The sequence below is a fragment of the Phoenix dactylifera genome, chromosome 12 (genome assembly GCF_051530095.1).
Source record: "Phoenix dactylifera cultivar Ajwa chromosome 12, Ajwa_hap1_PhDact_Kaust_v1.1, whole genome shotgun sequence".
Classification (NCBI taxonomy): Eukaryota; Viridiplantae; Streptophyta; class Magnoliopsida; order Arecales; family Arecaceae; genus Phoenix; species Phoenix dactylifera.
Genome location: NC_143201.1, coordinates 23715725 through 23733048, shown reverse-complemented (window position 1 = coordinate 23733048; position 17324 = coordinate 23715725). Strand labels below are relative to the sequence as shown.

Here is a 17324-nt window from a genome sequence, read left to right as displayed (position 1 = left end):
TTCTCGATGGATGGTTCACAGGTTTTATATAAACCACACTGATTTTAAAAAATAAAGAAAGCATCGCAAAAACATCAATAAACATACATATGCTAAAATAAATGTACCTGCTGAGGCTACCCTGCTACTACCTCTAACAACTAAAATCGTTGCTGTCTGCACTTCATTGATGACTTTTTTCTCAATTTGCTAGCTCTATTTTGCCTGTTGTCTATCCGATTTTTTGCTGTATCCATCATAATTTTATTGTCATCATTTGCATGCAGTTGGGAGACCTCTGTCCAACCTTAATGTTCATCATGTTTTAGTGCATAGTGCTCAAGATTCATGATATATTCTTCTACAGCAACCTTGGCAAAAAGATTCATATGGATGGGCTCTATGTTATATGGTCATCAAGAACCTCTGATATCATATGGATAGATGAGCCATAGAAGCTCTATTTTGTTGAATAGATCAGAATAATATGGATCATGTAGGCAAATTGACCAGAAAATGAGTACAGAAACACCAAGGGTGGACAAAAGAGTAGGGATAAAGTAAAAGAAACACAGTTTGTGCCATAAAGTGAATCCTTAATATATGAGATAGTACATATGAGTTCATGTTTATATACAATTATTTTTATTGATAGTTTAGATTTTTCATGGATGACCTGGGATTAATTAGAACCCTAATTAAGCTTGTTATTTTATCTTCTTTTGCAGGACATGATGAGGCTGGATGAAAATGAACAAATACTTTTGAGAGGTCTGTCAAATGTTCACCATGTGAATGACTCTAGTATGGTATGGTGTCTCACCATTTCTATCTGTATTACTATTATAGATAACCATCAAAAGACATTTTCTATGCATTGATCATCAGCTGGAATTAGGTCCTTGTGATTCATGTTTTTTGAGAGACCGAGTAATCAGTTAGAGGCTTGTGGGAGAGTGATATCAGAAATATCCTATCATGGGTAGCTGGCAACATAAATTTTAGCAATGCCTTGATGAATAGGACAGTAAAGATATCATATGGAGTTGATGATGCAGAGGTGATCAGAGGATGCCGCCAGTGTTGTTTTGAGAAGCAAAACAGTATCAAAGTATGGGAGCTTGAAACTCGAGGAGGTTTCACAGTCAATTCAATATCTCATCATTAAATCGAGCAAGTGATAAATCATTTAGGGAACTATTGCCTTATGATAATGAGCTAGCTAGCATGCTAATGGAACTCATATGGGTTGTTTATATGGGCTATATATGACAGTCTTTCCAGTGTCACATGTGATATACGTGGAGCATGATATTGCCTTCCTAATGCAACACATTCTATAAATTGTCAGTACAAGTTTCTACCAAATAGAAGGGTAAAATGCTCGTGGATGTTGCAGCTTTTTGACCTTTTATAAGATATAATGGTAATTGCTACAAGTCTACAACATTTACGTTTTCTAAGAGTGCAAGTAAACACCAAAACAATTTTACAAAATTAAATCATTAGAAAGGAAGCTTACGTGGTTTTTTTTTTATGTCCACACTAATTTATAACTAGCTGGACAAATTTTATATTAAAGATACTAAAAGAATCTGAATTACATATTTTCTATGCAGGTCATATCCTACATCAGAGGACCACTCCTGTTCATGTTCAACTTTCATCCAGAAACCTCATATCAAGCATATCGCATTGGGGTAGAAGAAGCTGGGGAATATCAGGTATATCACGTCATCATTCTAGTTGTCTCTTTCCCCTGGCAAATGCATTTTCTTAGTAATATATCTTTTTCTGGTTTTCTCATGCATATGTTGTCTTTAGAACACGTGGAGCATTATTTCTTCTCCATAGGTCCTAGATGTCAAAAACAATCAAAATAATAGGTTAGTTTTTGTTAGGTTGCATTTACTGGTACTTGAATTTGGCGCAGATAATATTCAACACTGATGAAATCAGCTATGGTGGACAAGGTGAGCTTAAGAGTGATCAGTATCTTCGAAGAACAAGTACCAAAAGGTGCTCTTCCATATATAACTCTCCAGATTATGATATTTTGGTGTATTTTATGTCAATATATCTCTGCGTTGAGGAAATAATTTCGATTCTCTGCTGCTTTTGAATATCTCTGCAGGAGTGATGGTTGTCGGAACTCCTTGGAGGTGGCATTGCCTTGTAGAAGTGCTCAGGTAGGTAATAACATGAGAAGAAATTTTGTCAATCATAAAAAGAATGTAGAAGAGATTCTAATTTTTGCACTAGCTTCATTCCAATATGCATACAGTTCTTCTAATTACCACATGTTGTCAGGTATACAAATTGGTGCGAATTTTGAGAATGTGAATGGTGCTGCCACTTGCAACAGTTTGATAATTAATTTGGGGTTACTAATGGAAATTGGTAGGAGATTAACAATTTTGGGTGCTTTCAAAGACTGCATCTCTAGTGCATGTAATGGAGCTGCAGTGATGCTTGTGTTCGAAGGTTTTTAAGAGCTTTGAACAAACTATACATCAGGTGGAATTAAGCAGAGGATTACCACTTCGTATGATGATGTCATGCATGAATTCAGTTTCTGGGTTCTTTGCAGTACCACGTCGTATGCAGCAAAACAAACCAGAAAGTAGGCCCTGCGTGGTTCAAGCAATGGTGGTTATTATCTTCACTGTTGTTCTTGGCGGTCTGTTTTATTCTGTTGTGTTCAGGCTCTATCTGTCTAAAAGATTATATATATATATATATATATATATATATATATATATATATATATATATAATGATTTGAACTTTTTATAATAAGAGTGATAAAGATCAATTTTCTAATTATTCTTATTGTGAAGGCAGATGCTTGTCACGCAATCAGTTGCAGTCTTGCAGTTTGGTGCTCTACAATTTAGGATTCATCCATTTGTACAGTCTCTTTTTATTAGATCTAAGCAATATTGACATGATAATGAAATAAACTATAAGGGTCATTACTTGGTCGATTAGTAGAAGGCTTGGATTGTTAAATACAATGGCACATGTTTGAATTTTAGGACAAATACTTTATGCATCAAAAAAAAAAAAGGTTTGCCCCTCAGGATCTTGAATTGCTGGATTGTAATTTGCCAGTGTATTTTTTTAATAAAATAAACACTATGAAGTTTTAGGTAGCTTGCATCTTGAGAGCTGTGTTATCTAATATATATTTTTAATAAAAGATATATTAGAATTTAGAGTAAATTGTAAAATTTTCTATTAAATTATATTTACACTCAATAATTTGAAAAATATTTACTTATCTTTTTGAGGTTTACTTTTATTCAACATTTTAATCTATAACTTAACAGTATGTTAGTCAACTCATTAATCTTAATTAGGATCTAAATGCCACATCAAAAAAAAAAAAAAACTAAAATAGTTTTAGTGATATAACAGTCACCAAAGGAGATAAGAAAATATGTGTATTCTCCCATCTATCCAAGAGCAATTTTGATGTTTCATATCAAGTAAATATTTTTACTAATGCTATCAGTTTAACTAGGTGTAAATGTAGATTTTACAAGCTATTGAGTATAAATATAATAAGCTTAAACTTATATTAGAATTTAGAGTTGTATTATCAATTGCATTAGTAAATATATATTAGATTTTAGAGTAAATTGCAAAATCCTCCTCGATATTAAAGATAAATTATATTTACACTTAATAATTTGAAAAATGTATACCTATCCTTTTGAGGTTTACTTTTATCCATCATTTTATTCTATAACATAACAAAAGGTTAGTTAAGCCATTGACCTTAAATAGGATCTTTTAATGCCACATTAGAAAAAATTTAAAAAATAACTAAAATAATCTTAAATAATATAATAACTACCTAAGAAAATAAAAAATATATATATCCTCCTACCTATTCAAGAGAAAATTTGATTTTTCATATATAGTAAATGTTTCCACTAATGCTATCTGTTTAACTAAATATAAGTGTAGATTTTACAAACTATTGAGTGTAAGTATAATGAGCGTAAACTTTATGGGGCATTTTGTAATTTACTCTAAAATTTATTTTTAGTAGGAGCAACAAATAACCAAAACTTGCTACTACCGGTCCGGCTAATAATTTATGGACAAGAGAGTTTGCCGGCATAAAGTTTGGATCTCAAGTGAGCTTTTTTAAGAGGGACAAATAGATGGATGTAGTTAAAGATGTAGGTAACTTGAGAAATAGACTTTTGAATTGCTTATATAGAAGCACTGTGACAGTTCCCTTGGGTACGGAATCTTTTCACTGAATTATATGCGGTCGTAATGTCACTTTGATGATTCTCCAGTAATTGGCGTATTGTCGTGGCATTATAGATGATCTAAAGCTAGAAAAGCTCTGCGAAAATGTTGGCTCATAATTGTTGGCATTAGATATATATTAAAATAACTTCTACCTTATAGCAGCCCTACATACAGAGCACACAATGATGATTGCGTGGAACCATCCAACGGCACAGGATTGAGCACTCACGAGCATGGGGTCTTAACTGATGAACTTCTCAAAAAGCATCAAGTCAGATGGATCAATCCGAGGTACCAACTTTACCAGTTCCAACTACCAGACACCAGCAAGGTATAGCCAATCGATGCACATAGTTCGCAAGAACATATGGCCCATAAATACTACAACTCCCATAAAATAACAATACTGACAAACGGTGACCTACACTACAATTTAAACCAATAAATTACCATGCCCAAATGGAAAAAAGTTAACTTGGTTTCCATAATGAAGCTTTTGACGAGCGGAGGTGTGTCAGATTAATCAACACCAATCAGTATTTCAGATAGCATCTTGCATGCTGCTGCATTCTCAGCATCCTTCACCCTTGACTTTGGGTCACTCAATGTCATAAAAGTATCATGTGAAGGTTTAACTTGAACTGAACAAATGAATCTCTTGTCATGAGCAGGTCCATGTTCTCCTTCAATTCTGCAAATTTCAATATATGTTAGTGCAGGTTAAATTTCTCAATCTACTGGCAGTGTGAGAAGAACGTCAATTCAGAAGTATGCCATTTCTTCAAACGGGGCACTAAAAGAAAAAAATGAACCATGAAATTGTTCAACGATGTGATTACAAATATAATGATACTTATGTCCTCATTCCTATAGTATAGATGCTAGAGATGCTACAAAGCCACTAGAAAGCTATACAATTTAAGCATTATCCACCTATTTTCAAGGGAGAAAAAGAAATATATACAAAGATATGACACATATACATGATCAGAAAAACAGAAAGAAGCCAATAGTTGATTCAGCATATTATTGTAAAAGCATCTGCGAGCGTGAGAGAGAGAGAGTGAGAGGTCTTGATCTCATGTTAACAATTGTTCGTACGTAGTTGACATTCCTCAATTTTCTCTTCGAATATTCTTTTTACATTACTGCAACTAAACACATTCCAGCCAACAACTCAATTAATTATACAAGTTTCGATCTCATTCTTTTTTTTTTTTTGAGAGAGAGAGAGAATCTCATTTGGTTTTCTTATTTGTTCCTTTGAGCTTGATGTGTTTCCAAGAATCATATCCCCTTTAAACATAACTCAAAATTTGTCCCTAAATATTTGAGCAGATTGCAATAGCAGCTTCAAATTGATTTGTTTCCTCTTAGTTTTCATTTTAGGTTTGCTTCCCATTTCTATGCACAAGATCTATGAAATATTCTCCAACAGTGCCATGTTTATTCCAAATGAAGAATCACATCTTGGAAAAATAGAGGACCTCTGATTTCTGCCAGGCCATCTTCTTAAAGATCATTACTGAAGTCACATGATTCTCCATTGAGATTTTCTGTCGTGTGACAATCTAAATCATAAAAATTATTCATTCACCCTGAAGCAAACAAGCTTGCATGATCAGACTCTTAACACAAGGGATTGAACTTACTTGGTGGGAGGAACTAAAACTGTTTTTTCAAAGAAATCAAACTTGCTCTGACATTGCTGAAAAACTCCAGCTTTTTTGATACCAAGTAATATAAGATACCTTGAACTCTAATGCTAGCTACAAAAGAATATAGATTGGGGATAACACAAAGGAGAGAACTGGAGGAACTGAGGGAAGAAGATGTGAGATTCCTCAACCACAAAAATGAGAATATTCCACCAATAGCTCAAATTGTTATTTATACCGAATCGCAGGGATAACTCTCTACTATCAAGCTCAATAAATGGTTATTTATATAAAGGAATCATCATTAAATTTCCATCTTCATAATTTTTTAGCTCTTTCCTTGATGTTGGGAGGAACTTTGTCTTAGCATGAATATCCCAACAAGTCAACAAGCACAATCCAAACTGAATAAGAAGCTTTGAACTGTGCAGGACAGAAGAGAAAGCAATGAAAATCATAGTGATACCAATGATAGAGTTCCAAAACAAAAGTTCAGTTTGATAAATTAGCCTCAAGTAAATGCGACATGCAACTGCAAAGCCTAAAGATTCTACAGGTTCATATTTTTTTGATTTTCTGTTATGTTTCTGTCAAATTTGGAACAATCTAGAAGTTTAAATATTTTAGGTTATGTCCATAAAACTTTTCCTTTGTCTTAAAATAGCTAGGTTTGCATCATCTTTAGATTGAAGTATTGAATTGCATGGTGACATTTGCTAGTTTTAAAGCACTATTCGTAAGGATTGGTTGGGTTAGAAATTCAAAGTTCATTTGTTTGTTTCCTAAAATAAGTTTTGTTGAGACTTCCACACCTTCCCTCTTGTCCTCCTCCATAATGCTGGGTGCTCATAAAACATTGTGTGTTCGTCTTTATTCTACCATAGATTTAATGATCCATTTTAAACAACAGCATAGCATTTGCAAGAATGCAGATAAATTCAAACTCATGTTTTTTGGTTGATTTTATGGCTAAATGTGCAACAACTTTGAGGTCCTGTTATAATAAACAACTTCTCTTCTAAAGGAAATTAGTTATAGAGTGTCTATGAAATTAACTCATTTTGGCATATTTGCTGACAAAACCTCAGAGGAATTTATGAAAAGACAGGTGCATGCCCTCAAAATTGTTTCTAATTGTTATTCTACATATGCACAACAACATTTGTGGTCGTCACAATAAAAAGGAAAAGTTAAAGTAACTTTTTAGATAGTCATCCTCATTGCCATCACCTGGCAACTGATCTTCATTGAACATGATGATAATCAGGCCCTTTGTCCTCTGTATTTGCACAAATACCCTGAAACTCTTGAAAGAGTGTCCTTGTGGATTTGAGTGGACAAAAAAAAAACATCGTATCCGCATCTCATTTACTAAAGTGGAAATATACTACCATGTGCAACATCTTTGCAACATTTTGCAGTTACAAATACTGCTTAAGAGCATGTCAATGGGATGGAGGCCTAAGGTCCGCTTCAGAAATGTAATCATACAACTAAAGGAACAAAAACTAATCTATTATTGTTTATGTGAACGAAGTTATTTTTAAAATGGTGCAAGAGCTTCAAATTCAATAGACCTAAATTTGAGCCTTGATAGACATAAGGCTCGCCATTTGGACATCTCTTTTGAAAGGAGAAAAACTCTTTACAGAATAATAATAAAGTTGTGCTTCACCCTTGGCATGCCTCACCATGAATTGCATTCAAGGAACGACAACTAGGACCACGTAGAATAGTTTTTGTAGCAAATTATACAAGAAATATTTTAGTTTACTTGCTTTAAACAAAATATTGGTATTGTTTTCAAGTACATGTAGGATCTTCTATATTTTAATAACAGAGTTGGTATAGTAAGAAGTGGGAGTGGAAGACATTAACCCCTCTATAATAAAGCATTTTAGACTTTTCCATGTGGTCGATATTTCTTCTTAATAAGAAAAATTCTAGTTTTCTATGCAATTATTTTTATTTGTCCCTTTGTGCTATGTATAATATTATATACACACAAAACGGGGTGCATTTAAGACCCTCATTCAACAGCCCAAAGTATCCATCAAGAACCCTCCTTTCTTCATAGGTTCAAATTCCTATTTTTTTATATGCTTTATTAGTTTGTTCTTTAATTCTGTGTAATAACAGTATAAGAGTCTATGTACAAACTGATACACTGAATGGCAATAGAGTTAGGATCTTCATAATTTCAGTAAAAACGAGTATGTAAATGTGATTTAAAAGTTGAAAAAACTAAACAGTCTGGTTATCAAAACCAGCAACAATCAATAGATCAATCCATATGCCGCCGTGATTTTAACAACTGCCTGCCGCAACAATCAGAGAAGCCACAGATGTTGCATGGAAGGCAGCTCAAACACAATTCAAGATTTCATATCTTCCAAATGGAGTGAGAAACAGAAGTTGAAAAAAAAAAAAAAAAAAACAAGTTTGTCTCGCAAATATAACAGAAGCTCCCAGTCTAACAAAAGAACTCGAAAAACAGAGTCAGACATAAGTTGAAGCAAGAGAGAGAAGCTTACTTGTAGACCGGCCTCGGCCAACGATTCTTGCTGCACAGTTCATTGAGCTTCTGCTTTGATCCTTCTATATGCTCTCCTGCTCCATCCTCTCCAGGCAAATACGGCTCCGTATCCATATACTCTGCCTCGGAGCATGACAGTTTCTCCAGTGCATCCCTCGCAGCGTTGAGCTTCGCGATTGTCTTCTGCTCCGATGACCCAATTCCAATGAGCTTGCCATCGACAAACACATTCATCACGTACGTCTGTCCCTTCTTCCACTTCTCGAAATCGACGCTCTTCCCACGCTTCTGGCAGAATACGTAGAGTGTCGTCACCGGCTGCTCATCCCAATTCTCCAGCGTAATTATTGGCTCCAACATCCACCTAATTACCTGCTCCCACTCCAACGATGAAGGCATTCTAAGAACAAAGAAAAGCAAACAAGAGGCGAAAGCAAAAGCAAAAACTTTCGGATTCTCAGAATTTACCCTCCAGAGCGCCTCAAGATTGAAATCGCAGTCGACGTAGACGGCGGCAGCGATGGACTCGACGATGTCGGCCAGAACTTTAGGGGCTTTGATGCTGCCACCGTAGTGCAGCTCTCCCAAGCCCTCCTCCCTTTCTCTCAGCACCGACTGAGTGAACTCGTCCACCTAATAAGGAAATCAAGAATTAGGAAGATATTCGTCTTTTTTTTATGATCAATAACTCAGATAGATAGATGGACACATTCTGATCGAGACTGGGGGAGTTTCGGCGGACGAGGCGGTAGAGATCGTGGCGGACGGCGACGCGGGCGAGCTTCTCGGTGGAGACGTTGGCTTTGCGGAGGGAGGTCAGCTGGCCGGGGTCAGCGCTGGGGTAAGTGAGGTAAATGTAGTTGGCGAATGCGAGGCCAAGGACGGCGTCCCCGAGGAACTCGAGGCGCTGGTACGAGAGGTTCTCCGTGTGGGACGAGTGTGTGAGCGCCTCCTCCAGAAGCCTCGGGTCCCGGAACGAGTAACCAAGCAGGCGCTCCATCTTCGCCACCGCCGCGCGCATCCCCTCGTCGCTGGCGTCGACCAGAGGCGACGAGGAGGAGGCCGGGAAGTCGGCGCCGACGGGGCCGAGCATCGTCCGCCTGCGATGGGCGAAGTGGGGCGGTGTGATGGGTGAAGTGGGCTTGTGATTTCGAATCTGGAAAAGACTTCCGGTCGTCGGTGAAGCTGGATGATTACTTTCAGGAAAAGTTAGTCGAAATTATTTGTTGGATTCGGCCCGCGCACGCTCGAACGCTGCTGTCGACAACCACATTCTATTTACCTCAGCATTATATTTATTTATTATAATTAAAACATCTGTATGCCTTGATGAAGTTTTTTTTTTTTGCATCAAAAAGTTAAAGTTTTTTTTTCGGGTACATTGATTAAGTGTTTTAAGGATCTTGTGTAGATTAAAAAAAGCAATTAGGCTATTGATTGGATGGCTTCATATGTGGCCAACTACTCTAAAGACTTGTTTTAAGTTGGAAAGAGTGAACTGTCTAGTGTGCTCCGAAATATGCTATATTTTAATTTTTTTAGGTGCATTCCTATTTTATGGTTCATTTGCTGAAAAATAAAAATAAAAGAAAAAAAGTAGAAGGGTAATTACTAACTTGTTGTGAACGAGAATCATAAATCAAAGCCAGTTTTACCCCGACGAAAGAAAAATAAACATTTGGGTAATGGTATGCTCCCAGAGCAGTAAATGCATCCTGAGAGCCATTTTCTAATATTACTTTTTACCATCCTTCGCTTTTGTCAACCAAGCAACAAGTAATTTTACTCGCTATTTAGCTTATTAGTGGATGATTACAAAAATTAAATCTATGTACCTTCTGGTTAACCATTTGGTCTCCAAATGCAGCCTCGGCATTCGCCTTAATCCAACCTCCACTACATTACAGAGTATTTAACATTTGTCTTTATTATCATATGAACTCAGCAAATGCACTGAGAAGTAATCATCAGGCACTGCATGAATCCTGAACACCATTGATGCTGAGCTTTTTCGCTTCGCAGCAGATCGAAAAACCACATTCAATTTTCAGTAGATCCTCAAGGGCCATCTCGAATACATTGGGGGTTGGCCAACTTCCGGAAGATGGTTTGCTTCCTTCATCATTTTTCTTGTGAGAAATCAACTCATAATCTTCATTTTTCTATGAGAGAGAAAATTCTCAGCAAAATACCCATTTTTCTCGATCTCAATGATGTCGACTGCTCCTTTGGTCAGATTCCCTTTGGCAATCCTCCAACCATAAGGAACGGATGCCATTGGAAACCGACGTGGGGCATTTGATCCTCTGCATGGGCCGTCTCGGCGAATTGTTTAGCCCCTCGTCTCTCCACCTTCACAGGCCTCTGGGCCGTCGACCCACTTGCTTGGCATGTAAGGCTATGATGTGGTCGTCCAAAATTAATGGCTTTTTTACCTATTTGAGTTCTGCTTTTCCTTGTCACATGAAAAAAGTTCCGCCTTTCTTTGATGCAAGTTCCATCGAACTACCATTACGTTGCTTTGAGCAGGGTGTACGATCTTTAAGGTACATAAGTTGGCTGGTTGTGATTGGGCGATACTAGGCCTGGTCATACCTTTTTATTTAGCAATCAGCTTTTCTGGATTTGAATTTTTTAAGTGTGCATTTCTAATAGCTAGTATACAAGTTGAAGTGACACATATTTAGTCCCAAAAAAATAAGATTAGATAAGACATATTAAATAATATTGAATATATAAAATGAAATTAAGATTAAAGAACCAAAATATGAGATAGAGATTGGAGATTGGAGATGGATAAGATTGTTTGAGATGAAGATAGAGATAAAAGGAAATAGTTTGATAGAGAGAGAAATTAGTTTTAAAAAAGAGATAAATGAATTTAGGGCATTTGAAATGTAACTATGGGATTTAGATGTGAGACGGGATTGAGGTTGGTTATGTAACATGTTTTTATTTTCAAAGCTAGGCATTGTTATGTAACAAAATTTTGTTTTTATATCAAATAATATTCTTTAGATGGGCAAAATTAATATAGTGTAGATTTGGACCTTTATAATTATAATGAAGCTGGATCTCCCTCTCTTTTTGATTAAAAAAATATTTATGCTCAATTAATTCATTTTTCAATTTCAGTTTGGAGAATCAAGAATTTTTTTAAGACACATAAGATTGGTACAAAGTCAGATTTGGCATCTATTCTAGCTACCCTAGTAGTAATGACTTGTTGCATTGTTAGTTATGTATGCTTGTCACATTTATGTCGATATAGATGCATGTACCAACTCCAGTTTCACGGAGCAATAGGCGACAAAAGAACTACTTAAGTAATCTATGTCTGTTTGGGATAGTCATTATATTGGTTCATAAGCAAGTTTATATAAGTCAAATTTGTTATACTAGATTCGATCTTACAAAGTTTTTTTTTTTTTTTTTCCTTGGAGAAGTTAAAAGAAGAAAACTTTCAAATAAAATCAGATGGAGGTGGAGCTCGAACTCTGGTCGTTCGTACCCATCTCTAAGGATGATCAGCAACTAGAGAAAAACGCATAATCAAAATTTGCTGCATGTAATTAGTCATATTATCTATTCAGTAGATAATTAAGTCAGATTTGTGTTTGCCGTTCGAACCTATTAATTAGATGTAGAGCTGGCTTAATGCTAGTGATTATTGACTCTAACCCATATGATTCAACCTGTTGCTATGTCGATCTTAAGCTTTAAGCTAACAAATACATGTTTGAACGACGTCAATCTTGATGTTACGAAAAAAAATTGATGATTCCGTAGAAAATCTTTGTCTGCTTCTACAAAAAAAATATAAGAAGATATGTTTGTAGCAACCCAAGACCTCATCCAAAATGGCTAGCGAGAAGATATTATTTGGATTTCTTGATCCTATATAATTACGCAAGATCTATCCAACGAATAACCAATGTAGGACTAAACATACGCCTGCATGGATCCCAACATATTTTTCTCAACAAAAGTGAACCTTGGAAATTCATATCCATACACTCATTGCGTCCTCATCTACCATGTTTCCTCATTTACCCTTCAATTCTACTTAAAGCCAAATGCCCCACATCGTGTGGATCATCCTTTCTCCTAGTCAAATTCTACTTAGAGGCTTCCTATTAATACCTTTGCTAATCTACATATTTTTTTAGCATATTTTTTGAGCCCTTTTTTCTAAGCATTTCACTTAGAATTTAAATCAAGCAACATCTTACACATCAAGTTACGAGCTTTGCTATCTTGATAATCTTTTCTGCGGAAAAAGTTGTGGCATGTGCCGTACGCAAATTAAGCAAGCAAACGTGTATGTATCAAACGCAAAACAGTAAGCCACTTGACAGATACGACACTGTACATATTTTCTTGAACAAGATCTTTTTACTTCAAGCCCAGCAAGTAACACGTGTTGTAACAGAGCTTTCAGCACCCTGTCCGCATTAGCTGTATGTATGACCCGTCTAGTTTTTTTTTTTTTTCTAAGTACAATAGAAGCGTACCAGATAAAATCTCTGGATGACATGCAGCGACCCGTCTAGTTTACAGAATAAAAATTGAAGACAATAAACATGCAACGCGCACCCCAAATACACAGCTATACCTCTCCTGTGGTGTCCGAAAGGCTGGCAAGTCCAATAACATCATAAGCAAATCCATTGATGCACACCTCAAATAATATCAAATCCTGGGCACCTCACGGATAACATATCCTCAGAGCGAACGACAAAACTCACGAGGCACACGCATCCCCCCAAGCACCGCAGAAAACACCCCATGCCCACAAGCAAAAGAAGACAAACCAACCCTGGTCCTGATAGCGGCCGTTATAACAGTTTGTATGTATATACATATATGTAGGGCCCGCACAGAGTTACTTATTTAAAAACTATTCTGCATAACAGTCCTTATGTAGGGAAATTAATATTCATTAATTGTGTTTGCACTATTTCCTTAACTAAATAATATTTTCCCAGATTCAAATTTTCCTCAAATTTTTGTGCCCCCGCGAAGTTATTAGCCTCCATTATTTACCATTTTGTCATTGTTATATTATACTAAATAATTTTAGATCACAGAAAATAGAGCAAATAATGGTCACTGTATCCGTTGTAGCGGGCAATAAGAGCTTTCGTGGATTCCATTATAACGGAAAAATGCCGTTAATGAAATTTCAAAAGCAACAGACTTACGCAAAGGAAAAAAATAATACAGACTTTCTAACTTTATTCATTTACCCTTCCCTACTCTTTTTTGACCAGCTTGGTAACGTTGACGGACTCGTCGCAGACAAACTCATCGTAGCGGTTAACAATCTCGGCCACGAGGAGGCACGCCGTTTCCACCACGTAGTCCTTGGCCGCGCATTGCTTGTTGGCCGGCGTTGGCGTGCCCGTCTGGGGCCCATTGGACCAGAACAAATAATTGAGCAGCTCTTTCCCGGCGCTCCCCAGGAACCGGTCCGGCACGAAATCCTCCGGCCGGTCGAACACCACCGGGTCCCGCATCGCCAGCGGCTGGTAGCCGCAGAGCAGCTCCCCCTTCTCCACCCGGTACGAGCACTCGTGGGATTTTAGCTCGAACCCGGCCCGCGCCCGCCCGTACTGGAGCGGGACCGGCGGGTTCAGCCGGAGCACCTCGTAGACCGTAGACCGGACCAGCTCCATCTCCCGGGCCGCCTCGAAGCTCAGCACGCTCTCCCCTCTGCTCTGCATCACTCTCCGCACCTCCTCTCTGAGCTTCCCTTGCAGTCCCGTCTTATCCCTCCCCACAGTGGTTATGAGCGAGGGCAGGAAGACGGAGAAGCCGCCGAAGGCGTTGAATCCGAGGACGAATAGGATATTGTGGATGGCCTCATCTTTTTTGAGCCCGTAGTCTTCCTCCGCTCTCTCGATCACTTCTTGGCCGCCCTTCTCCACGAACTCGTAGAGCTTCCGGTAGGCGCCACTGACGAGGAAGAAGGGGAAAGGGAATGAGTGCAGAAGGAGCTCCTCTAGAGGCTGAGGGATGACCCCAACCTTGGTGGTGGGAAGAAGCTGGAGAGCAAGCCACTTGTCGAGCATGGCGAAGCCTAGCTCACCGACGTCCGGAGAAGCCGACGGGTCGGCGCCGATGAGACTGATGCAAAGGAAAGAAAAGATGCATTTCTGCAAGGGGATGACGAAGCCGGCGGAGCCGTTCTTGGCGACGTCGGATTCGATGGAGGCGAGCATGAGGTCCAGGTTGCGGAGGAACTCGGAGACCCAGACTTTGGCGCTGGACTTGAGGAGGTCGAGGCAGAAGCTCTTGACGGGGGAGTGGCCGGGCTCGGAGGGGTCGAGGTAGACGACCACGCGGGTGTTGCCGGTGAAGTCGAGGCTGGGCATGTAGTCACCGACGAGGACGTTGCGCTTGTCGACGAGGGAGGGGTCGAAGAGGGCGGAGAAGGAGGAGCAGTCGAGGAGGGCGACGACGCGGGAGTCGACGCCGACGAAGAAGGGGAAGGTCGGCGGCATGTTGGTGCGGAAGACGGTGCTCTTGTGTGTGGCCATGCGGCTCCGGAAGAAGGTCTCGGGGCCTTGGAACCAGAAGTAGTCGAGGCGATCTTTGAGGGGGCCAATTAAGGGAAGGCCGTAGCTGCCCGGAATGGGGCGGGCGGGGAGAGAGCTTGTGGCGGTGGAGGCGCATGACGGCCGCATCATCATCGATATGGCGCTCAGCATAATGACCGCCCCTATTCTTCCTCTTTTTCTCCTCTTCAGCTCCTCCTCCTCGGGATTAAATATGGGAGCCGGTCACTGTCGTAGCATTATTCTCTTTTTTCCCTTCTCACGTGCTTTCTCGCATCTGCCGCTAACGGTGACAGATGTACGAGAGGATAGGCTTGCCATCGCGTGAGGTGACTGTGGTCAATTAGATGATGGCTTGAGGTAGGCCATGTGAGGTTTCCCGCAGTACTTGCACGGTGTAACTCCGGTGGTACGGTGGGCCTCATGAAGAAGAAATTAAGACGCTACATGTTGCAGACTGGATCTGACCGGCAGCTTCAACCAGCTGTACCGGACATCGATTGACTAACCGATCCGATATATCTCTTAAATCAAATTGGTTAAAAATCGGTCAAAATCGAATGAATCATCCGAATCAGATAAACCGAGAACTCGATGATCCATTTGACTCAGATAAATAATAAAAATTTGAAATTTGAACCGAATAAATGATAAAAATTTAAAATCTAGGTTGGTATTTTGGGCTTAGATACTTTAATCTAAAAGCTTGAATTACTAATTTACTATCCAAAATCTAAAGTCCGATGCTTCAAATAATAGATAAATAGAATTCAAAAATGATCTTAAAAAAAAAAAACTTTCTGCATGTTTTTATGAATTGGTGCATCCTCGGTTCAATCTTGTCTCATTGAATGATTTAAATTGAGCTTTTTTGCGAATTGGCGTGCTATGTTTAAGCTTGGTTCATTCAATCATTTCAATTAATGATCCCTTTTGGTTCGCATGAAGGAGAGGAGAAAGATGTAGTTAATAGAAAAATTAAAAAATGTCTCATATTTTATTAGAGTTTTTAAGAAAAAGATGAAAAAGCAGTTTTCCTTAAAAATATAAAATTTATATATTTGATGAAAAAAAATCTATATAGAACATTAGAACAGTCATTTTTCCACCATCTTAAAATTAGGATTTTTTTTTTCAGAATATCATTAAACTTTTAGATAGAATGAAGTAATATCTTTTTTTTTATTAAAAGTATAATAGGTACTTTACACTATTTTTTTTTAGAAAAGAAGATGTTCAACCAAAAATAAGCCATTCTAAAATATATTGCTTTTCACATGGTCAATCAAACATATAAAAATTACTTTTCCAAATATCATATATCTAGATGTCAATTTTTTAAAAAATATTCTAATAAAAAAAATTCTACGAGCTAAATAAGTCGGATAAACTTTTTGCCTAGCTGTGTCGAGCCCATGTTTCTTTGAATGAACCCAAGGTGTCTGACGCAATAATGGAGATACATGTTTCAGCTGATGCCTAGGATAAGTTCAACCAAAAAGAGAAAATTGATTGAATAAGTTCGACCAATAAGAGAAACCCACATGCTCATTCTAAACTTCTTCACTAATTGCTCATGTTTATCAGGAGGTGAATATAGTTGCTGATTGGGTTGCCTTTTTTGTAACTCATCATTCGAAAGAGGTCTTGTGGACAAGGTTCGATTCTGCCCCTTCACCCAAGTGTCATTTTATTTTTCTTGACTCTGCTGGTAGTACCCATACTAGATTAACGTGAGCTACTATTGTACGAAAAAAAATCTTTGTAAATATTGTAAATATTGGCGATGATCTCTCATCGAGAAAGAAATAAATCAAGGGGCAATCTTATCTAGAATCACCCGGCATGTTTGGCACTTGGAAGGTTACCATTAGCAGAAAAATCTTTTATTAGCTCTAGTCACAAATGAAGGGGGGAAAGAAATGTTTCCGATCAGAATCACAGACTTTGCAATAGCTTATAAACTCTCGAACATAGCTCAATATTATTATTATTATTGTTGTTGTTGTTGTTGTTATTATTATTATTATTATTATTTTGGTATAATGACTGCTCATGCTACTTTTGTATAGGTGCAGTCGGCGGAAGCAAAAGCAAGCAAATTGACAAAGCAACGAAGGAACAGCCCTCTAGGGGAGGTGGACCGGTCTAATTGACCTTTGCAGGTCTGCCACAGATTGCCTTCTTGGTGCTGAGAGGAGAAGGAGAAAAAGAATTGTCCCTCCTTTTATTGGCCACTTGAACCACATGTAACTGCAAAGATTACTCGACCGCCACCAAGGTGGTAGCACAGATGGAACGGAGCGTTGGCTTCCATCGG

The 17324-nt window shown here is 38.2% G+C and overlaps 3 protein-coding genes across 4 annotated transcripts in view; 1 reads left to right on the top strand and 2 right to left on the bottom strand.

Annotated features, from left to right (window-relative positions):
- The window catches only part of EMB2729 (Alpha amylase family protein), a 35608-nt gene extending 33086 nt beyond the window's left edge, over positions 1-2522 (top strand). For both annotated transcript variants that reach the window (XM_008782684.6, XM_088709192.2), the window contains 5 exons: positions 708-788; positions 1599-1703; positions 1913-1998; positions 2114-2168; positions 2290-2522. In XM_008782684.6, the coding sequence (XP_008780906.3) occupies positions 708-788; positions 1599-1703; positions 1913-1998; positions 2114-2168; positions 2290-2322 (360 nt within the window). In that variant the 3' untranslated portion in view covers positions 2323-2522. The remainder of the gene's footprint in view (positions 1-707; positions 789-1598; positions 1704-1912; positions 1999-2113; positions 2169-2289) is intronic.
- A 1945-nt stretch (positions 2523-4467) lies between these two features.
- LOC103700815 (ribonuclease 3-like protein 2) lies at positions 4468-9640 on the bottom strand. Its single transcript, XM_008782695.6, has 4 exons — positions 9154-9640; positions 8913-9077; positions 8443-8816; positions 4468-4941 (listed from the first exon to the last, which is right to left on the bottom strand). Exons 1-4 carry the CDS (start codon positions 9535-9537, stop codon positions 4770-4772), a joined length of 1095 nt encoding a protein of 364 aa, XP_008780917.3. The 5' UTR covers positions 9538-9640; the 3' UTR covers positions 4468-4769.
- A 3898-nt stretch (positions 9641-13538) lies between these two features.
- On the bottom strand, positions 13539-15263 carry HPL1 (hydroperoxide lyase 1). Its single transcript, XM_008782704.5, has one exon. The coding sequence runs from the start codon at positions 15155-15157 to the stop codon at positions 13700-13702; it is 1458 nt and encodes a 485-aa protein (XP_008780926.2). The 5' UTR covers positions 15158-15263; the 3' UTR covers positions 13539-13699.
- Positions 15264-17324: the final 2061 nt, after the last annotated feature.

Coding starts and splice junctions, on each gene's coding strand:
- LOC103700815 (XM_008782695.6), bottom strand. CDS start 9,537: ATGCTCGGCCCCGTCGGCGCCGACTTCCCGGCCTCCTCCTCGTCGCCT. Junction 8,817..8,912: donor ATCTTGAGGCGCTCTGGAGG/GTAAATTCTGAG, acceptor GAGTGGGAGCAG/GTAATTAGGTGGATGTTGGA. Junction 4,942..8,442: donor TGGCCGAGGCCGGTCTACAA/GTAAGCTTCTCT, acceptor TGAAATTTGCAG/AATTGAAGGAGAACATGGAC.
- HPL1 (XM_008782704.5), bottom strand. CDS start 15,157: ATGCTGAGCGCCATATCGATGATGATGCGGCCGTCATGCGCCTCCACC.